This window comes from Odontesthes bonariensis, chromosome 7, assembly GCF_027942865.1.
Source record: "Odontesthes bonariensis isolate fOdoBon6 chromosome 7, fOdoBon6.hap1, whole genome shotgun sequence".
Classification (NCBI taxonomy): domain Eukaryota; kingdom Metazoa; phylum Chordata; class Actinopteri; order Atheriniformes; family Atherinopsidae; genus Odontesthes; species Odontesthes bonariensis.
This window is the reverse complement of record NC_134512.1, coordinates 11,425,718-11,449,507: the sequence shown is the minus strand read 5'-3', so window position 1 is coordinate 11,449,507 and position 23,790 is coordinate 11,425,718. Positions and strand designations below refer to the sequence as shown.

General features: G+C 41.4%; 1 protein-coding gene across 1 annotated transcript; it reads left to right on the top strand.

Annotated features, from left to right (window-relative positions):
- Positions 1-1,676: 1,676 nt before the first annotated feature.
- On the top strand, positions 1,677-11,005 carry slc41a2a (solute carrier family 41 member 2a). Its single transcript, XM_075470870.1, has 10 exons — positions 1,677-1,967; positions 2,757-2,864; positions 3,404-3,475; positions 3,613-3,757; positions 4,187-4,333; positions 4,549-4,696; positions 5,404-5,483; positions 9,478-9,609; positions 10,598-10,746; positions 10,829-11,005. The coding sequence occupies exons 1-10, from the start codon at positions 1,677-1,679 to the stop codon at positions 11,003-11,005; spliced, it is 1,449 nt and encodes a 482-aa protein (XP_075326985.1).
- Positions 11,006-23,790: the final 12,785 nt, after the last annotated feature.

The following is a 23,790-nucleotide window of genomic DNA, read 5'->3' as shown; positions in this document are numbered from 1 at the left end:
CAAATGTTGAATTTCAGAAAAAAAAAGAAGAAAAAAAAGATCGTTTCAAGTTTTAGTTATGTTCAAATTTAAAGCCTTGTGCCAAAAGCTTGAGGAGGCCTAAGAAAAGCCCCCCCCCCTAAAAAAAACCAACAATGCTAAAAAATGAATTTGACAGGCTTCAAGACAAAAATGATAGTGATAAAGACACCAGACTTTAACCAAGGTGCATTTGTTAATCTAGGGTGCTGCCATACACAGGCTAACAAATGATGGTGAGTCAATATTGACCAATAATGCTTCTCCTTATTTTTACTCAGTAGGGGTTAGCTTGTCAGATTTTTCTAAGCCCCTACTTCCTTTTTTGCAATTTTCCAAGGTAAAACCTTATAGGTATAATTCAATGTTTCTTCTAAAGGTGTAAAGGCAAATTAAGATGTTTTTAAAAAATAAAACTGAATTACAGAAGGTCACCCACTACAGCTGAACCTGCTTGGTAAATCCACAGTTCTTATGCAACATTATGTACCCTATACCATTTTCAACCATTGTCATCTCAGACCCCCTTTACATGGATCATTTTATGCCTCGCTATCTGTTACTGATAAAACTTACCGTCTCTCATCTTATGCTTGTGTGTTTTTAATATGTAAAACTCTGGATTTATATGAATGCACACATAAATTATCATTGGGTGTGTGAAGATGGGAAAGTGTTTAAATAAATGATTGTATGTATACACATGCTGACTGTTTCTTGCGTCATTAAAACTCTAAATTAAGTTTTGAAAAAATTCAGTAGAGAAGCAGGATAGCAAACCTGTTGTATCACCTATTGACATTTTTTTTAAAAATATCCTGTTATTCTATAAACACATAAACACCTATTATTTTTATAAATATAAGGTCCTGTTCATTCCAGATAGCCAGGAGAAATTAAAGATGCAGATGGAAGCAAAGCCCAGGTTTTATGAACACTCTGTTGGTGTCTGTGTACTGTGGAAACCGATTTCTGTAATTCTGAAAGTGAAGTATTATCTTATTCTCGCTCGATATAGGATTTCAGCTGCTTAATAGGTTAAAAAGAAAAAAAAGGTCATCATTTGGTTGGCTCCAGCATTCATGACTATCAGAGAGAATTCCCAAGGTTTTTTCAGATTCACTAAACCTTTTAAAAATGATCATGTACAGAAACTGAATAAGTGGTGAACCTTCTCTCTATCTTGGCTTTTGAATCACTAAGCCTCCCTTGGATGCCACTTTTTTCCCCCAACATAACAACATTATGTCATATACCGTCTGAGCTGTGAAATCATTTTTAAATGTAGAGTTAAGATTCTTTGTAAAATACTGTCATCTGTTTTTATTTGCATTTTAATTAACGTTCCAGCTGTCTTGAAGCCTCCCAGGGGGATCTTTTTTAAATTCATTTGAGACAGTGTCTGTTTAATACAAGGCTTTATAAATAATTATGTATGGCTGTTCACACAGCTACTGATTAGTAAGGTTTTGATGCAATATACAGCAGTGAAAGGAGATTTTGTAGACTTTGTAGTAACGCATCAACCACTTCTCTTTAAAGCAAATCCTTGGTGGTGTTGCTCTCTCTCTCTTTTTTTTTCAGGCCAGCGGTTTGTGATCACTGACCCAGTGCCCAGTGAAAGAGGAGGTGCATCCTGCTGAGCCCAGCTTTACACCATGGTTGTTCCAAAGTCACCAGATATGAAACATTTGAGCTCCAATGGAAATATATCACCAGGTGACAGCAGTCTCCAGTGGGAGCCTCAGGAGTACACTGAGACACACTCCTTGCTCCCCAATGAGCTCTACAGCGGGTCTAGGGTCAGCGGATCCACAAGAGCAAAGGATGCAGAGGGCTCAGGTGCAGGTACAGAATCGATGCGCTCCATGGTGCTACAGATTCTGGTGCCATTTCTGCTGGCTGGGCTTGGGACGGTTTCGGCTGGGATGCTACTTGAATTAGTTCAGGTAATAAAACATCCAGTGTGTGTTATTATTCAAGTCTTCCAAGGACAAGCCTGTTACATCGGGCAGATATTCTGATGTCTGCAGTACTGAGAGGCAAAGTGACAAAAGGGGGTTGGAAGCAATGAGGCTGGAGACAGTTGTTTGTAGAGAAGAGTATTCTTTGATAATATTACTGCTTGCATGCCAAAGATGACAGACAAATATTAAAGAAGTTAGTTCCTCTTTATACCAAGATGTAAATGAAAAACAACACGTCTGTCCTCTAGTTCTGTTTTTTAACATACAGTTTCTTTAAATTTCTCTCAGGTTTTCTTGGGTCTGGCTGACATGCATATAGCTGAGGTCAGCTTCAGACCATCTTGATGTGGTAGAAGGATTCATCTGGACCGGCATTTCAAAACGTGCTATCAATCAAGGAGATAATATAAAATTGGGTTTCAGATAAGCTTGGAAAAGGGGGGGGGGGTCCAGGAAACAAAACTACAGCTGACTTGAGGAAAATTAAGGATCAGATGTAGGAGACTTTGGAAAACAATTATGGGGAGAATTCATTGCATTGAGTCATATTGTTGGTGTGAGTGTTCAGTTCTGAGATCATCTAAACAATAAACACTGAAACTACGACATAAAGAAAAGTTTAAAATTGAAAATTGCTGAATGAAAATCTTTCACACACTGTGAATCATCTTGACTGAAAATTCTGTAAAAATGATTTATCGTGTCTTTGTTGTGTTGGCATCTATAACTTATTTACACCTGCGTACTGTTCTCTGTGTGTTTTTGTGGCAGAGCTGGGACGTCTTCCAGGAAATCACAGAGATCCTCATTCTGGTCCCTGCTGTTTTAGGCATGAAGGGAAACCTGGAAATGACGCTCGCCTCAAGACTCTCCACTGCTGTGAGTGTTGAAATGCAAATACAGATACATAAAAAAACAAAAATGATGGCGAAGAATGCAGTTACAGATCTTCAAAGAAGACCAAAAGTGTCAAAAGACAAAAATGCTTTAATGCTCTAAAACTACTTGTTAGAAAACTATTTCAACAGTTTATAGTATTGTACTGGAATAGCACAAGACATTCAGAAGGTGGCATTTGGGAATAGAATGATTTGTGAGCATGCAGTGAGATATAAATAAGTGGAAGATTAGCAAAAAAAAGCTGAATAAATGTAGTGAAAGAAAGATTAATTGGAAAACTAGAAAAAAAAAGTCAAATCAAAGCTGAATAATAGTACTTTTATTGATTGACTGGTTCACAATAACTGCTTTCCCAGAGTTATATTTTTGCTTTTCTCCACCATGGGTGTGAAACTCCTCACTGACTTGTGAAGATTACAGCAGCAGATCACCTTACGGCACAATATCCTGCGAGAATGCAGTGACCAATGGACAAAACTGCTGTATTTGAAAGAAATATATGGATCCTATGTTGACAGGTGAATGCAGGGAGAATGGAAACTGCCAGAGAAAAGTGGATGCTGATTGTTGGCAACCTGGCGCTTAAGCAAGTACGCTGTTTTCATTTGAGATAAATACATTCCAATCTTACTGTGTGCTTAATCTTAAAATAAAAAATATACCCATTAAATACTGAAATGTCATTTTACATTTTATGATTTATTTTCCCATTGCTCGTATTTTACAGCTACAAGCCACAGTGCTGGGCCTGTTAGCGTCTGTCATGGCAACTCTGTTGGGCTGGATGGCAGAGGGAAAGATGCCCTTTGATCACATAGTGCTTCTGTGTTCAACCAGTGTTTCTACTGCCTTTGTGTCCTCATTGCTGCAAGGTAACAACACACGTGCAAAACACAATACATGTCCTTTTTATGTTAGCTAGCCCTGAGTTTCTGTTGCGTCATTTAGACCCACCTTGATAAATGACACCACTCTTTAAAAAAAAAAAGTTAGCCACGTTTCTTGGCACAGAAAAATAGCTCTTTTGCAACTTCAGGCAGCTGAAGCTTTTTTTCTTGAAAGGATGAACTGTGGGACTGAGGTGTCATCATTCAAATATTTGTATCATTTCTGGTTCTTAGTACCTATAGAGGCTTGGAGGTATTGAAGAATCATGTCTGCATCCCAAAGAAGGATTTCTTGGCTCTGCTTTAATTTCTTTTTGACTGCACATTAAGTATATCTTCCATTAGTATGAACACCTTCAGGACTGTGCATCACTCATATGCAAAGGACTTCAGCTTGTCTTAAACCTCCTTCAGGTGTCATTGTGGTGGGAGTAATCATCGGCTCCAAGCGGTTGGGGATCAACCCTGACAACGTGGCTACTCCAATGGCAGCCAGCTTTGGAGATCTCATCACTCTGGCCTTGTTGGCCTGCTTCAGTCAATGGTTCTACTCCCTCGCAGGTGAGTGAAATGAGAATAATGACCTGCTGGTTGGCCAATTTAAATGCTACAAACCAGTGTAATTATTCACTAGGGCCCATGTATTGAACACTTTTGGCCAGAAAATGACACCTGTGATTCTTGATTAGTATCCAAAAGCTCATAGACCTGTCACAGTTCTTAATGATATCCTGGCAATGAAAGAAAATATTAATAATTACAATTTCTTTTTACAGAACTTTATCCCTACGTGTTGTACCTGGTCAATCTATCATATTTGTGCCTGATACCTGTCTGGGTGGTTGTCTCCTCCAAACACCCAGCCAGTCACATCCTGCTCCGAACAGGCTGGGAACCAATCATTACAGCGATGGTCATCAGCAGGTACTCAGCCTTGTCCCTAGCTCCATCTACAAGTTGCACATATTTTTGGAAACCTGGACATTTTGCGCATTGCTATGTGAAATTTGAAGTATAGATACTCTTTTATACTAGTAAAAATCCGATTACTTTAAAGCATAAACTCCAGAGCTTTACAGTTTAGAAATGAATTTGGCTCATACACTTACAGAATTCAGTCATTTAAGTTGTTTGTGTTTAATTAACAACAGAAAAACTCCCTATTACGTCAGATTGCATTATACAAGAAGATAGACATCATGTAGAGATAGACTGTCATAGACAGCAAAAATAATTAACTGTGTGTTCCTAAATACTTCAAAGTATACCAAGACTTTATCAAGATTTTATTAAGTTTGGTATGGTTAAAAGCTTTACTGTCATATGCAGTAATAAAAAAGTTGTCAGTAGCACGAAATTCTTGGTTCCCTTTGTCTCCATTTTGTGATTAACAATCACCTATTCTCATGAACAAGAAACAACACTCATTTAGACAAACTTATCACATACAGTCATACATACAGAGGTAGACTCATTTAAAAACAAGATGTGACAAATCTGCTCATTAAAAATGTGTAAAGTTCTTATGTCGATGACATGGGAGGAGGGAGGTATGGGTGAACATGTTTATTAGCGTGTGAGGTACCAGAAGTTTGTAGACTGATTTTTAAAACTTATTTCTTGTCTTTTAGCATTGGAGGACTTATTCTGGAGAAGACTGTGTCAGATCCAAACTTGACAGGAATCATAGCATATGCTCCAGTCATAAATGGTAAGTTTCGGTCTTCATTTTTTTATCCTTTATTTTTTTGAGAAGACACCAATCAAATATAAGCAGAGGAAATCTTCAACACTACAGTTGTAGGATGTGGAAATACAACACAATATATACACTGTAAAACCTCTGTTAAGTTCACCAGATGATAATAACATCGCCTAAAGTTGCTACAAATTTACAACAACAAGTTAATCTTCCGGTTCTGTTTTTCAACATGTGGTTTCCTTAAAGGTCTCTTAGACTTTCTGATGCCCTGCTGACATTACATGACAACACATTATTATCTAAAATAAAGATCATATATCTCAGCGTTAGATCATCCCAGTGTGGTACAGAGCATTAATCAATTCTGGCTTCTCCAAACATGCTGTCATATTGTGTGAGAGAGAGGTTCTGAGGGTAACATCTGGTATCTTACCTTGGGTCACAGATATAATGAAGGTCTGGAAAATTTATGTTATGGACTGATGACCTGTCCAAGGTGTACCCTGTATCTCGCCCAGTGGTAGTAGGTATAGGCTCCAACCCCCCGTGACCCTGAATTGGATTAAGTGGGTATAGAAAATGGATGGAAGGAAAAATAAAGAAGTCTTGTTAGATTTTACATTTATAGAACAGACATCTCAGAACAACACTTGCATCTGGAGCCACCTCAGTCTGCTGCCACATTAAGGATTTTAAAAATACACAGCTTGGATAAAGGTCAGTATGTCTATGAATAATATCAGTTAGTGCAAGTTTGTTTCACAAATGATTGCATAATTTGGACACATATTCATGTTCTGTAGACTTCTCTTAAAATAATGTTTTTTTTCTTTTCAAATTAAAAACAGCAAATTGCAGCTTGAATGATCGGTGATCTATAAAGATTGTCCACAGTTTAGGTCCTTCAATAGCTGCAGCCACCAGTGTGAAACACACACTTAATCTGGACCCTTTAACTTAGCAAATGCAGTGCTGCTGAGCACACATATCATCAACAGCTGATACAAAAAAATAAAAACTCAAACAACTAACAATGAAAACTTTTAAGTACAATGCTCATCAGATCGGCCTGTTCTGACAGACGTCAGGTATTTATATGGTGAAACATACCAGAATGCTCTAACTCCACTGGGGGATATGCCTTTGAAGCATAGTATGTAACATCCATCCATTTTCTATACCTGCTTAATCCAGTTAAGGGACGCTGGGGCGCTGGAGCCTATCCCAGCTGTCATTGGGCGAGAGGCAGGGTACACCCTGGACAGGTCGCCAGTCCATCACAGGGCCACACAGAGACAAATGAGACAAACAACCATACACGCTCACACTCACTCCTAAGGACAATTTAAAGGATAAGACCGGTTTTTTGACATTGGGCCCTTGATTTCACATTATAACATGATGTTCTACTCACCCCTGCTTGTTGTTGGTCATTTGGAGCTGTTCCGAAGATATTCGAGAGGCGTCTGGCTGCTCTCTTGAGATATTCGGCCATGAAACGGTTTCCTATGGCAGACATCCCAAGTCTCCCGGAAGGTCCGGGAGTCTCCCTGATATTGATAGTTAATCACGGATGCCCGCGAGTCGGATGAAATATTCCGGATTATTCGAGGGAGTTTTTTATTTTATTTTATTTTTTTTTTCAATGCGAGTGAGAGAGCGTGCAGGCAATAAAATAACTCGTGCAACTTGCGCGTTTTGACTGCGCAGGCACGAGAGAGAGAGTGGTGTGGGGATCGTTGCTTGTGAAACCTGTCAAAGCAATTTTAGCCGAATGAATAAATAGGCAGCAGGTCTGTGGGCTGTCTGTGGCAGTAGCACGAGGAGGACGTCAGTAACACCCACTTTACGACAAAAAAATCTAAATTACAGTAACCCGGATTTTTTTTAAGTAAGCGACGCACCTCCTCGTTATCAGTGCTAGTGTAGAGTAATTAATAAATTATAAACAGCATAGTTTGTGCCTGTATAAGCTTGCCCATAGGAAACCGTTTCATGGCCGAATATCTCAAGAGAGCAGCCAGACGCCTCGCGAATATCTTCGGAACAGCTCCAAATGTTCAACAACAAGCAGGGGTGAGTAGAACATCATGTTATAATGTGAAATCAAGGGCCCAATGTCAAAAAAACGGTCTTATCCTTTAATTAATTAATTTAACATCAATTAATCTGACATACATGTTTTTGGACGGTGGGAGGACACCGGAGTACCCGGAGAGAACCAACGCAGACACGGGAAGAACATGCAAACTCCACACAGAAAGGCCCCAGTGGGGATTAGAACCTGGAACCCTCTTACTAACCACCACACCACTGTGCAGACCCTTAGCATGTAACAGAATAGAGAAAAAATGTTTAAAAAGTTTACCAAAAATGTGGTGTAAATTTTAGTAAGGCACAGAGTCAGTTATTTTCTGAGGAGATAAGAGGCTTTTAATAATATCTTGCAAGAGAGAACAACACAGTACAAGGTACAGAGTTGCTCTGACCACTCAGACAAAAACAATTCAGTTTTACTTTCCTCCCTAGCTACAGTCAAGGTTACACAGACACAGCTGCAAGTACCTGCTTCATTTCTATCCTCCTTAAAGTGCAGCTTTATGAGATAACGAGCACACAATGTTTTCAGGAGGAAAGAGAAAAACAGGATATGTTGGTATCTTACGACAAGGTCATCTGCAGGTTATACACAGTAACACTCAGTACAATGCACATAAGAATTCATTGTCCAGTACCATACAATGAATTGTATGGCAAAGTATTGTGTGAAAAAGAAAGATGACAACATGTTCCTAACTGCACACATGATGACCCAATCTGAAATTCTTAGTTGCACTGACTGTATGTTAAATCTTACCAGCATCTGCTTGAGGTTTACCAGATGGAACCACTAGGTGGTACTGTGGCTACAGGCTAAAGTCAACACTGCCTAGAAAATTTGTTCTGTGGTTAGGTGCTGATTTTGGGAACAAACCACTCAGAATAACAGATACACCTTAGCAAAATGTGGTAAACGGTTTGTATAATTGCATTATATCAAACTGTTAGATTAAGATACAAAGGTATACCAGTTTAAGTAAAAGTCAAGACACATAGGCTGTCTGGAATAGGACCTTTCAGTCAGTAGATGCCAGGAACCCCACATCTCTGCAGGGACTATCTGCTTGGTCTTTGTGGGTTGGAGGGTGTGGTGGAAAAAAAAACATTACCCAAGTACTGTTAAGGTGAAAAGTACAGGTTTATTGAATAGTTCTTGCACGAGAGAGCAATTTCAGTGCATGTCTTACTATACCCAAACACAAGAGAAGGAAAAAAATGTCTATGGATTAGACTATGCAAGCTAACTTCTTCTTATCTCTGGTTTCTGCATTGCAGAAGGCCGTCTGGCTCATAAAGCCGTCTGGCGCATAAAGGACAGATAGCTTTATGAGTCAGACGGCCTTGTGCAAAGCAGAATGAACAATGTACAAAAGAAATACAAAATAAAAGTTTTACTTGACCACGTTGTGCCTGAGAAAAGAAGACCAAGTCTCACAAGTAATTCAAACATGATGATCATGAAACTCAAGCATAAGGCTAAATAAAAAATTTCCATAACAGAGGGGGTGGCCTCCTCTCACTTTAAGTGAGGTGTAAATTAGTTCTTGATTGATCTGACAACTTTTTTCTTTTTAAAATGGAAAGACTTATCTTTTCATACCAGTGTCCTGCTGACTTTCAGACAACTTGTTTTTCATCAATGTAATAAACCACAATAACACTTAAAGGTGTCTTTCCTGCATTCCTTCGATCTCTGTATTCAACTTGGGGGTGAACCATTTGTCTGCTTCATATGGCAGTTTACTACATACTGTTGGCAAAGTTTTTGTGCACCTTGTGGAAACAATGTTGGTACCGGCCAACTTATACAGTCTAACTCCTTAGTTATTGCCCATTGTCGTTATCACCAAAGCTGGCTAAGTAATTCTAATTACCATTCCTTTGCTTTTTCTTTCCCTACTAGGTGTTGGAGGAAACCTCGTCTCCATACAGTCTAGTCGCATTTCGACTAATCTGCATTTGAATTACTCTCCTGGAGAGGTTCCTGAGGGCCGTAACACCTGCGTTAATCCCTGTCACACTTTTTTTGGTTCAGGTATGCGAGATTCACATCAAAAGTAATGTGTTTAAATGTGTTTTAAACTGTGGGTAGTAGTGGGTTTATCCGCAGTGGTCTTGAGGTTATAAACCAGTCCAGGTGATAAGCTTGTAACTAAGACAACACATGTACAAATGCATGAAACATGTAACATGGAGAAAATTATAACTTTTAATTATAACTTTTATTGCATGTTATTTCAGTGGAACACATTTCTAAAAAAGAGAATAACTCGCTATCATTCTGAACATCTTATCTATGAATTTGCTATTCTATTCTTTCAAATGAAAATAATCAGTGCAGTGTAGTGGGTCGTCACTACATCCACTGTCTCTTGGCCTCAGTTAAACTGTCTTGGAGGTTCAAACTCTGGTCTTGAAAGTTCTCAGAATCAACTTTATTCGCCAAGTACATAGGCATATACAGTACAAAGTCTTTAAAGTTTGTCTCACTCTCTCCTTTGGAATAATCAGATTAGGTGTCCTGAAATTGTGAAAGTGCGTTTATTTCCAATTCATGAATAAATCAGAAATACAAAGTCAACCGTGAGGCCCTTTGTGGCACACTTTGCACACCCAATGTGACAGTTTTGCATACATGTTGTGTTAGACAGTGATTTGTGAATACCATAGCTTTCCCAGAATATTAGGTTAGTTTACTATCTTTGAGTAAAACGTGGACTTCAGCTCCACACAGCGGGACGAAGAGTCTGTCAGATAGATAGATGGATAGAACCTTTATTGATCCCGAAGGAAATTCAAGATGCAATATGTCAATTTACTCCCTTTTTGTCCATGAGTTGTTTCTATCAGTTTCATTGCTTCCATGTAGGACGTTCAATTTCCAATGTCCAGCGAAAATTAGCATGTGCACCTGACTAAGGTAAAAAGGATTCTAGAGATATTTCGATAATTCAATAAGAGCCTCTCTAACTCAACACCTATATGCCACACACATAATCTGATGGTCAGCTTTGTCATTGCAGGAGCAAACCACCGATCTGCTCAGGTCCTACTCCTTTTGGTCCTTCCTGGTCAGCTGATCTTCTTACACACTATTTACCTGATGAAAGGAGGTCTAACTTTGCCCAGTCCTCTCCTCACTGTCTTCTTCTTGTCTGCTTCCCTGCTCCAGGTGAGTTAGCTTTGCTGTAATATTCCCCTTGGAGACTTCAGCATGGTCTGGTGACATGAACTCTACTTTCTTTGTTTCTCAGGTCTTCTTCCTGCTGTGTATAGCTGACTTTTTGGTCCACTGTCTGTGGCGGAGGGGCAAAGACCCTGATAGTTACTCAATACCCTACCTCACAGCCCTTGGAGACCTTCTGGGGACTGCTTTCCTCTCTCTTGCCTTTCTCATTCTGTGGTGCATCAGTGACTCTGGCAGTGTGTAGAGGAAAAAGAAGAAAAGCCCAAAGTGTTATGGTTTGTGTAATTTTGGACTTTGATCTTGGGTTTTCTGGGTTCATTGTTGTGGTTTTGTGTTCTTGAGTTATTGGGTTGGTCATAAGGTGTAGTGTCTGACACTTAGCAGAGGTTCAGAGGTGCATCAGGTTCAGTGTGTTCAGACAGGAGATGAATAATGGTAAACATAAACATCTGGAGAAACACCCCTTAACACCCCATGCCTAATTCCCTCAATTGAGAATGTCCAGGACAGCCACACCTGGGATATAAACATACACATATATCTTTTAGCCTGACTACCGAGTTCACCCAGGGTCACCGAATAGGGCAAGGTTTACCCTACATAAGGGGAGAAGCACCCTCAGTGGAGGAGAGATGACACAGACTTTCAGGCTTTGAGGATCTCTCCAGATTTGATACATTATTCTGTAATTCTGACATAGACTAGGTTGGCAATAAAATACTTCTGTGTTCGACCATGTCTGTGTCAGCAGAGTTCTTCCTTTACCCTCTACACATAGTTCGTTTGAAGGCGACCATCCCTTATACACTACAAAGGTTTTCTTATTTTTTTGTTCTAGTATTTACTTGTTTGTTTTCAAGTTACTCTGATGTTTTGCCTATATTAGTTTTACTTTGGGTCAGTTGGTCTTGTCTTGGATCTACTTTGTTTCTCATTTCACCTTCTCTCATTAGCCGCTTTCGGACTGTAGGAACCTTTGGCAGTTCCTATAACCTTTTAATCCGCGGGGCCGTTTTCTCCCGCATTCGGACATACAGGAACTCGGGACCATCGCCCTCAGTTTCTATAACCATTTTAGCTCCTTCTCCGAGGCTGGGTCTTTTCTGGGTTCTATAGGAACACATCTGACGGAGGTGTTTGGTGGTTGGTAGCTACGCCCCATGTCATGCTATCACGGCTGAAATGTTTACTCATACGACACAGACACAACCGGCGCGTGTTTAATAAATTAAACTTACACGTTGTCTCCTTTGTCTGCGGCGCTCTGCTCTCCTTCCTTCATGAAATGAAAAAGTATCTCCTGACTCTCTGTGAGCTCTTCCAGCCTCGATGTTAGACGCCCGATGTGATCGTCCATGATTAATATCACCATCATGCAGACTATGAACACGGTGGCCTCCCCGCTCTCCATATTAGCTTCTTTGTGGTGTTTTTTCTTCTCTCCTTACTTTTACTGGGTTTTGTTTTGTTGTTGAATGTGGCGCTAAAGTAACACGTCACTGACGCAGACGGCTGTGCCGCATCAGTCCCGACTCATGTGCGAATGCAGACTGAAACAGTTCCGCTGGGGAAGGACAGTTATAAGAACGAAATTTGAGGAGGACCGTTCTTAGAACTGTGTTCTTAAAACGGCGTTCTTAAAACGGCTCTGTCCGAAAGCAGCTATAGTTTTCCTCAGTTCCCTCCAGCCTGGTCATTAGCACTACTGCCACTCCCATGTTCAATCTGTCAGAGCTGCAATCATTCACTCATGTCACCCCCCCCCCCCCCCCCCCTATTAAGCTCCCTGGTTTCTCACAGTCACTGTCAGATCCTTGCAGTAACAACCTTGGTTTGCGTCTCAGTTATTTCTAGTGCATGTTCAAGTTTTTTGTCATAGTCAGGTTTTGTCAGTTAGACTTTGCTTTTTTACAGTTTAGTTTTCTGGTGTACTGGCTTGGCCCTCCTTTTTGTTATAGTTCTTAATAAATAAAGTGAAGTTTTCCAACAACTTCCTGCCTTATCTGTGTCTGCATTTGGGTTCTTCTTGTCTGTCCACCACGCACTGCGACACTGAGGAAGAATAAGTTCAACCAAACACAGCTAATAGTGATGAAAGAATAGATAGAAGGACTGTAAATCTTTCCACATGACCTCACGACCTCTTGCACATAAATTCCCCAAGTCTTTGAACATGTGGTTCTTTAGGCAGTTTGTTGCGTTGGGTCAATCCCCTCTGATGTTTAAGATACCATCACGACAAAGACTTACCTCTTTGGGGTGAAATTTTTATAGATCATTTTTTTACTTTCTGATTACGATTTAATCAGATTCTATATCAGAATCTATATGCGCCATTGTTCAGAAATGAGATTAATTGTTTAAGTTATAATCAATTTCTGAAAAATTTGGGTGATTTTTTTTTATTTTTTTTTTAGCTTTTTTCTACCATTTTTATCTTCAAAATGTAATCAGATTGATAATGAATAACCCAGAGGTTTATTTAGTTAATTAGATTACTTAGCTGTTGTTCTGCAAACAGATTTATTATGATGAATTATAATAATGAAGGTAGAGAGAAAATAGCGCCAAGCGATTGTGAGGTCTGACTTTTTCTGGATGAACGATTTTGTGATGCAAATGTATTACTCTTTTGAGCGCATATTATTTTGAGAAGCAAAACGCTTTATTTTTGTGGCCCCAGCCAACGAGCCGGACTACCTTTATCAACGCCAAAATGAGGCTGGAACTCGGCTCACAGGATGCGGCAGGGGGTAAGTCAAATTTAATAAATGATATTGCTAATATGGGATGTCATACAGCTTCATGTCAAAACAGGCGAACTATCCCTTTAAAGCATCCAGAGAGAATATACATTAAAAAAAACAACGTACGTGAGTGTGAGTGTGTGTGAAGGAGTCATGAAAGGTTAAGGGGAGTAACATAGATGTATTGTGTTTATTTTGGGGGGAGGAAACGTATGAGTAAGTACGAGTAAAAGTAGGAGTCCCCCCCCCCACTGGGTTTTCTGATATCCTCCAAGGTCGAGCTTGATGCTGAATAGATTTTCTTAAACAGAAATTGGAAAGCAGTTCCTTATTGCAAACATTTTCTACTCTTGATTTGTTTAGACATTCCTGAGGGAGACTGGAGATGCTCTGTGCTCTGGGAGACTAGGCACAAGTCCACAGACACACGTCTCTTGCTTCTCTTATCCACGTGGCATACCATTACACTTACAGCACTTGTTCACACCCATTTTGTAAAGCATTTACAATCAGTTTTATATTTCACCAAATTTGCATGTATCTTTTTGAACACAACTGAGTGCGCCATTTTGTTTACTACAACAACACTTTTCAGAGCGAGTTTTCTAAAATAATCTTTGCAAAGATCATCAGTACTATACACCGCAATTACATTCTGATGTTGACTGATACGGAACAATGATCAGTTAACATGATGGTTCACGTATGATTCATGAATATAACCTTCAACAGCAGTTTGAACCAGTCTTTTAGATAGTCCCACATAAGAAGACTGTCAGACATCCAAACATTTAAAGCATTTTGTTGTTGCAAATAAAATCTATCATTCTTGTCAAATCATTTACAGACACAAGTACAAAGATGAGCAGGGAAAAAAGTTCCAATCAATGGATATTTTCCATTATAACACTCATCACATTACAATCACTGTTGTGATGAGCAATTAAAAAATCTAATTTGACCTTATGCTTATTTTTAGCAGCACCCCTTTTATTTGCTTTGATTGGCAATTATATAAGCATGTTTGAATGCTTTCTTTTTCTTTTCTGATTGGTACAGTTTGCACACCTTTTGCAGCTGCAATTGCTTACCGCTGCTGTGTCTTGTGGGTGTACTGTGTGATGGAAAATGCATTGCTCCTCCATAGGAATGTGCTGGGTGTTGTTTTTCTTTATTACAAAGAATGGGTGCCTCATCCTGTGTTTTTCACATGATTTACACAGTTTTTCTATAAAGAAAGTTTCCTGGTTGCATCGACTGCTTGCACAGCTGAGGTGACTAAGTCAGCAAGTAAGAATCTTATCTGTCCCATGCACATTTCCCACCTTTCTGTAACACTCCACCTTTGTATTGTAACATTGAATAAAATGAGTGAAATAGAAATAAAAAACAGTGTTTACAGTTAAAGAGATGCCACTCAACCAGATTAATAAACTGAGAAAAAGAAGCGAGTTTTAGAAAAATTTTAAATAATTAGAGAACTGAGGTGCTCTAACTGGAAAAGGTAGATTAATCCATTAGTAACAGCGTGAATATTTAACTTCCATCCATTTTCTATACCGGCTTAATCCGTTGGTCAGGTTGCGGGGGGGGGGACACTGCCTATCTCAGCAGTCATCGGGCGAGAGGCAAGGTACACCCTGGACAGGCCGCCAATCCATCACAGGGCCACACAGAGACAAACGACCACACACACGCTCACACTCACTCCTAAGGACAATTTAGAGACACTAATTAACCTAACATGCATGTTTTTGGACAGTGGGAGGAAGCCGGAGTACACAGAGAGAACCCACGCATACATGGGAAGAACATGCAAACTCCCCAGCTGGGAGTTGAATCTGCAACCCTCTTGCTGTGAGGCCACGGTGCTAACCACCGCACCACCGTGCAGCCCTACAACAACAACATTTAGTAAAGTAAAAAAAAAATACTGATTTTATATTGAGAAATATACACTCTCTGACAAAACAGCTGATTAAGTCATAATGATTGAGTTTACATCAGTTTTCAAACCCAATACCAACAAAAAAACTAATCCAAACATACAGACGAAAAGAAGAGTCAGGCCCCATCCACACGTAGCCGGGTATCTGCTAAAACGAATATATTTTTCTACGTTTGGACCTGTCATCCACATGAAAACGCATAAAAACGCACCGTAAACGAATGTTTTTAAAAACTCCGGGCAAAGTGAAGATTTTTGAAAACTCCGTTTATGCAGCTGCGTGTAGACAGAGATAACCGGAGATTTGCGTTTTCGAACGTCACAATATGCGCCAAAACAACAACAAAACTGCTTAAAAGTCTAAAGTGCGACCTTTGTTTACTGAAGAAGCATGGATGCCTTGAGAACTGTGGTGGTTATTATTGTGCAGGCGCTGTTTACAGCCTTGATTTTACACGCCCAAGTCGTACTCCTCACTCCTGTCGCTGTCGGAATTATTACGTCCTCATATCGAGGGGCAGTCCACTGTCATACGATCACCTGTCCGTGTGCTCAAAAAAGTGGCGTGCACACTTTATTATTTAGCTGACAAGGGCAGATTGCGCAAAACAGCAAATGCATTTGGGTTGTCAAGACAGGTGAAAACGCAGATGTTCGGTTATGCGTGGAAGGTGTTTTTTTCGAAAACGAGGTAATGTGGATACAGATTTTTTTATAAACGGAGGGGGGGAAACATTCGGTTTTAAAAATACCCGGCTACGTGTGGACAAGGCCTCAGTGTGAGGTGCAGAATGTGAAAGACAAAAAGGAAGTGAAAGGTGTGGAGATCGTCAGCTAGCCCGGGGGAGGGGGTGACCACGGGCTTCTACCTTTGTAGTTTGTGATATTTCTGAGGGTACTCCACACAACTGTAGGGTCGTTGGTGCCTGAATCACCCTCCATACTGGCTCTATAGTCCTCTTTAGCATTTTTGATGGCCTTCTTGCGGTGATGACCATGTTGTGGAAAGGTTTTAGGCAAATACTTCAGGGCCAGTGGCTGCACAAATAAAAAGCGAAGAGGTTTTTTGGCTCAGGGTTTGAAGCCCAGGGCTACAAAAATGTGCTAACTTAAAAATATGGCTAGTTCCCAAACAGTTGTAGGCCTACATGGTAACTGTTGCAATGACTGACTGCTAATTACAAATGTTGGCATCTAAAGTCCCTTTCACACTGAGGAATAACCCGCGTTTAATCCGCGAATATAGCGTGTCCGCTGTTGCGTTCACACTGCCGACCCGGGCTGCTGCGTCAACTCGACTCGCCTTTCGACCCGCGTCGGACCCTAATCTTTTTGCCGAGCCGAGTTTGGTGTGAATGCAATCGACGCGGGTCGGACGTGGGCGTGGCGTGACGTGAGGAGTTTAAAAGACAGAATGGACAGCTGATTCAGAACAACAGCGACAGATGAGGACAAGTTTTACTCTGTTTTAGCCTACATCAAGTTCGAGCCATTTTTGAAGATGGCCAACTGGGGAGACAAGGAGGTCCGCGAGCTCCTCAGCCTCCGAGCAGAGGACGTTATTTACCGCCACATTTCGGGGACTATAGTGCTCTTGTATTCTCCGCATATGTTCTTTGGCTGCATCCCACGTTGTAACCATCCACACCTCGTAAAATAACATCTCCATGAACTGCATATACAATTGCAAAAACGAGTCCTCAAGGTGATTTTTTTTGCTGATCGTATGGAAGAGCTATATGGCTGATATATGTGTAATATATGGAAGAGTTATATGGCTGTTATATGTGCAATGTTGTGTATAGTGCCTTGTGTTTTTTGTATTGATATATGTTTGCTACTTGACACCTTAATTTCCTTCGGGATTAATAAATAGTACTCTACTCTACTCTATTTAACCCTACCTCCGACGCATGGCTTGTGCCTACGTTATTGTACAAGCCCAGCATTTTATGTGTTTCGTGTGACGCTCTGTCACTAGGCAACGCCCCCTGAACTCGGTTTCAGGCGACACGGGTCACCTAAAGGCTCTAGCATGGTTGCCGCGTCAACCATGCTAGCGCCTTAACACGCCAAACGTTCACATTGCTCGACGCGGGTCGAAGGTGCAATTTGGACCCGCTAAGGTAGCGGGTCGCAGTGTGAAAGGGGCTTAAGGCTACAGCTACACGAAAATGAAAGAAGGTTTTTTTTTTAAAACGGGTACGAAAATTATTGCGACCACACAGGAAAGCTTCTGTAAAAATATCAGTCCTCATTGTAACGCCACGCTTGCTGAAAACGATGCAGTACACACACCACACCTCTATGTGCGCTGTAAGCCACCCCCACCGGTTACACCAGAACAATAGAAGAAGCAATGCGCATGTGTGTACGCCCCTACTTCTACCAGCGCGAAGCTCACGTTGTTCCTCCAACAACGCCACTGTAGTTAGCAGTGTTTGCAGCAGTGCTACTATAAATGTTGTGGGGTCCATGATGATCGCTGTCTGTCCTTGTTGTGTTGTCTTCTTCTTCCGGATTTTGAATGGATGTTGCGCGCGAAGCCGCTTTTTGTTCTGGTCACTGATGTATGTGTATACGTCACTGACGTTGGCCATGTGGCTGTGACGCAGATGTAAACAAATCCCTTCTGGCTGTAACAATGAAAACGCGACGGCGGCGTTCCTAGATCTTCCCACTCTGGAACTCGTTCTCCAAAAATATCGTTTTGGGGTACCAAGAACGCCGGCTCCATATGGTCGCGACAGCCAAACGATAAGCAAAAATATCGGTTATAGTGAAAAACGTTTCCATGTAACCAGGCCCTAAGAAGCTTTGATGGTGCATGTCAAAGGCCTTTTTCACACCCATCCTTATCATACATCTTGAGTTGTTTGCACCTTCTGTTGGGAATTAACTCTCTTTCACTCTAGGATAGTCTGGGGAGAGGTATCCTGAAGAATTTCACACCTTCATTTAGTTTGGCTCACTTTCAGGCTGCGGCTACACGAAAACCTTTTTCACTGTAAACGATACTTTTTCTTATCGTTTCGCTGTCGCGGCCATACGGAGCCGGCGTTCCCACTACCCCAAAACGATAGTTTTTGAAAACGGGTTCCAGAGTGGGAAAGTTTGAAAACGGCCTTGTTTCGTTTCCATTGTTACAGCTAAAACGTTTTTGCGTCAGTCAAACGTTGCCGCTGTGAGCCAATTTTAACACTTCTCTATTGTCTCACAGCGTGGCGTGACACAGTGGCGTGTGTACTGCATCGTTTCATCGTTTTGATCCGTTTTCGTCTGGACCTGAATCTTTACAGCAGCGCGTTTCCGTGTGGTCGCAAGAATTTTCGTACCCGTTTTCAAAAAAAACCTCGTTTCGTTTTCGTGTAGCCGTAGCCTCACACTGCACTTTTGAAAACGGACCAAACTGCCTGGATAACATCACGCAGGTCCAACAGCTGCTCATTTGGGGCAGTATTGTCCAAAACGAGCACTGACCAGGAAAGAAAAAAAAGCATAAGAAGATATCCCAGCTCATCAATTGGCCAGGACCGAAAACAGAAATCCATCCCCTTCAGTAGGTTTGTTCACAACAAAAACAAACAATGGAGGAACACCAAATTTATTTATTTCTTTACTGTGGTGTCCTAACCTAATTGCTTTTTAGGTTAAAAAGAATTTGCCAGTATGAGCAGCAGGCAAGGCATCAAGCTATCCGGCATGTTGCTCTGTATATCAGACGAATGCAGCACTACCAAAAAGACAGCAGGGAGTGAAAGACTACAACACGCTGCAGTGGTTTCACAGAGGCCGAGCAAGGTACGTCACTTCCTCTCTTTGGTTCGCTGGATGACTAGGGGAGAGGAAGTGAGAGGAAGTGATTTGCATTTCCCATTGTAAGCGAATTACACCAGGGTTCACTGGCAAGAGAAACTTTAATGTCTATAGACTAAATTCCACCAATAAGTAGTGTAAAATTTCTACCTTTTAAATTCATCATTAGTATCATGTAATATCATGTGATATTTCAAATTGTATTTAAAACCATTGGTAGTGTTTTTCAAATAATGACTCCATGTGAAGAACATTTAATGTTAAAACTGGCCTCCAGAAAATTCTTCTAACTGATGTATATTTTTAACTTTTGAGGATGTTGAAGCAAAACTTATAATCTGTCTTATCTCTTTGTTTTATATCCCATGCAGTTTGACATATTTCTGGTCAAACTATGCAATGACTTTCTCCATGCTGACATCAGGGCTCTCAAGTTTCACGCAATGAGCGTGAAACACACGCATTTCAACAAGTTCACACGCTCACACGCCACACATGCCATTTCTCACGCTGAGAAATGATCATCTTCGTCGCACAGAAATTCTAATGGCCTATACTATATACGAGTCAATGGCAGGTTACTGTGCGCTCTACAGCTCAGAACTATAGCTCTGGTACAGCTGTCTTGATTTAGCAACCCTAGGTAAATCACAAAATAGAATTTCTCAGCCAATCAGAAAACAGAATTTCTTGTTGCCGGGTGAGGTCTGAAATAGCTTTCAGCTGCAAGCACGTGTTCCATGAATGCACAGTGGACATAACCTATTATGCTCTGAATGCGTGCAGAAGTTGTAGACGAGCTGGAGGTGGAAGAGAACCGTCAGGATCATCAGCAGGTCATATCTTCACTTATTTGAATCTTTTATTAGTTACTATAGTTTTCCTACTCCTTGTAAAAGACCAATACCTGCCGGTTAAAGTGTTCGTTGGCGGTCTAAATATTCAGCACACACCCTTTGACATGAGCAGCTTAATGAAAAACGAAAAATATGTAGGTGTAATTAGGCTTCCGTGGTTAATTTTTTTCAAAAGTGACTGGTATGAGCAGATTCCCAAGGCTATCTACAATTGTCAAACTGGTATTAGTTCTAAAACCAAGACCAGGAACACGTTGGCTCTGAATGGAACAATGAAATTGAGCCACAGTGCTTTAAATGGGAGCCCCGATCAAGCATCAAAATCTGCCACAAACACTTACAACACTCATAAACAAACACACAGGGACAGAATAACCACCACTGCTCAAGGGGCCCATTTGGGGTTACGTTTGTTTTTCTTAATTTAATTTGTCTGTTTTTTTGTTTGTTAAGACTTTGCATACCTAAAACAATTTATTTTAAAATATAGCAGAATTTAGTGTAAAAGTGAAGATTTGTGATTTCGGTATAAATAAAACAATTTCTTTGTTCTTTAAGTAGCTAGTTTATGGCGATGGGATACTGCAAGGGACCCCCCCCCACACTTTCACTTCACCAGTTTTCTCTTTTGTTTTTTTTCCCCACAAAGGCCCCATCCACACGTAGCCGGGTATCTGCTAAAACGAATATATTTTTCTACGTTTGGACCTGTCATCCACATGAAAACGCATAAAAACGCATCGTAAACGAATGTTTTTAAAAACTCCGGGCAAAGTGAAGATTTTTGAAAACTCCGTTTATGCAGCTGCGTGTAGACAGAGATAACCGGAGTTTAGCGTTTTCGAACGTCACAATATGCGCCAAAACAACAACAAATCTGCTGTTACGGATGGGTTAGGTCTCTTTCCTTTCTAGTTTTGTTTTGTTTGGAGCTGGTGGTGGACACGTGAGGTGCAGCTGTCACCATGGCAACTGTGACGTCACCTCCGGTCCGTGGGTTGGCGCAAGGTTTGATTACCTTATTTAGTTCACCTGGGAGACGGTGAATGAGGGTTTGACACTCACTCGGAGAGACTGAACACCGGCTCCAGCTACCATAGACTCTCTCTTTTCCCCCACTTGAATTTGTGACTCGGTCACCACGCGTAAGCTGGTCCGCTCAGGAGAGCGGGGTGTGGGCTATCCGGACCGGGTTTGACGACGCCATCGACATCTGACCGGTGAGCTAAGCTGCACCTCTCCCTCACCTCTGTCCACCTGCCAGCTCTTTGCTTTAGTTTATTTTCATATCTTTAAGTTATGGAGTAACAGCTACAGGGTTTGTACCTGTGTCTGTTATCTCGCGTAACACTGCTTTAAAGTCTAAAGTGCGACCTTTGTTTACTGAAGAAGCATGGATGTCTTGAGAACTGTGGTGGTTATTGTGCAGGCGCTGTTTACAGCCTTGATTTTACATGCCCAAGTCGTACTCCTCACTGTCGCTGTCGGAATTATTACGTCCTCATATCGAGGGGCAGTCCACTGTCATGCGATCACCTGTCCGTGTGCTCAAAAAAGTTGCTTGCACACTTTATTATTTAGCTGACGAGGGCAGATTGCGCAAAACAGCAAATGCATTTGGGTTGTCAAGACAGGTGAAAACGCAGATGTTCGGTTATGTGTGGAAGGTGTTTTTTTCGAAAACGAGGTAATGTGGATACAAATTTTTTTATAAACGGAGGGGGGGAAACATTCGGTTTTAAAAATACCCGGCTACGTGTGGACAAGGCCAAAGAGAGACATTACTCTGTCTGTTTACTAGTAAAACCATAGGGATCCTCAGGACTCTTATGACACCCACATTTTACCCCATCCATCCATTTTCAATCCAACTAAGGGTCACGTGGGGGGTGGAGCCTATCCCACCTGTTTTTGGGCGAGTCAGTGTACACCCCTCCTCTCAACCCTAACTGACGGTTCCTTTTTCTGAAACAATCCATTATATTACATCCACACCTACACATCCTTGTTATATTATACACACAAACGGATGCACACACATCAGAATCAGAATCAGAATCAGAATCAAGTTTATTGCCAAGTAGGTTTTCACTTGTTGTAGTTGGTACAAACAATATAGATATATATACAGAATCTATATATAAATACAATATAGACTATAGACTATGCGTTAATGTAACGCAGAAGGTTTGAAGATGCTACGTTAATGTAGCTTGTAGGTCTAGAAGGGGGGGCTCCGGGCCTTGTTGATAAGGCTAGTAGCGGATGGAAAGAAACTGTTGTTAAAATTGGCTTTGTTCTTAGACATTATGAATTCATATTCTGTATTTTACTAAATAATCTATGTACCTACTTTGTACTTTTCCGATGCTCATATAAACGCAATGTATGTCCAAGACTTCAAGGTGACATAGTGGGACTAAACAACTGGGTCAGATAAAGAGTCTGGGAAAGCAGATGCACGCTTAAAGCAACATTCACACACACACACACACACACACACACACACACACACACACACACACACACACACACACACACACACACACACACACACATTGTTTGGCTTATCCAAAGAACATGATGAAGATGGTGGATGGCCTGCTCATATCACTAGCAAATGTCCAATTATACTTTGTCGAGTGTAAGTACAACCTCTGTGAAATAAAGGTAAACATAAATATGAAATGTTTCCGGATATCGGGGCTCGTCTGACGGAGGCCCTGCGAGGGCTCTGTCAGTCCGAGTCCAGTGCTAATATACTTCACGTGTGACCACCAATAAATTCTTAGTTTAACTTAAGATTTCTCCAGCTTGTTCTTGGGCTTCCAATGAAAGAATCAAGCTAACACTGTTCTTGTGGCGTGAGGTTTTGGTCCTGATGGACCGCAGCCTCCTGCCAGAGAGGAGTGCCTGAAAAAGTTTGTGACTGGGGTGTGAGGGATCAGCCACAATCTTCCCTGTCCGCCTCAGAGTCCTGGAGACGTACAGGTCCTGGAGAGATGTAAGATTGCAGCCAATCACCTTCTCTGTAGACCGAATGACACGATGCAGTCTGCCCTTGTCCTTGGCGGTGGCAGCAGCGTACCAGATGGTGATGGAAGAGGTGAGGATGGACTCAATGATGGAGGAGTAGAAGTGCACCATCATTGTCCTTGGCAGGTTAAATTTCTTCAGCTGCTGCAGGAAGTACATCCTCTGCTGGGCTTTCTTTCTTCACTTGAGGTCTTGGGAGATGATAGTTCCCAGGAAGCGGAAAGACTCCACAGTGTCAATTGTGGAGTCACAGAGGGTGATGGGGGTAGGTGAGGCTGAGTTATTCCTGAAGTCCACAACCATCTCTACTGTCTTTAGAGCATTGAGCTCCAGATTGTTCTCCCTACACCAGGTCACCAGATGGTCAGCGTCCCACCTGTAGGCGGACTCGTCGCCATCAGAGATAAGTCCGATGAGAGTGGTGTCGTCCGCGAACTTCAGGAGCTTGACGGACTGGCAACTGGAGGTGCAGCTGTTGGTGTACTGGGAGAAGAGCAGAGGAGAAAGAACACAGCCCTGGGGGGAACCAGTGCTGATGAGCTGTGAGTCGGAGACGTGTTTTCCCAGTGTTGTCCGCGAACTTCAGGAGCTTGACGGACTGGCAACTGGAGGTGCAGCTGTTGGT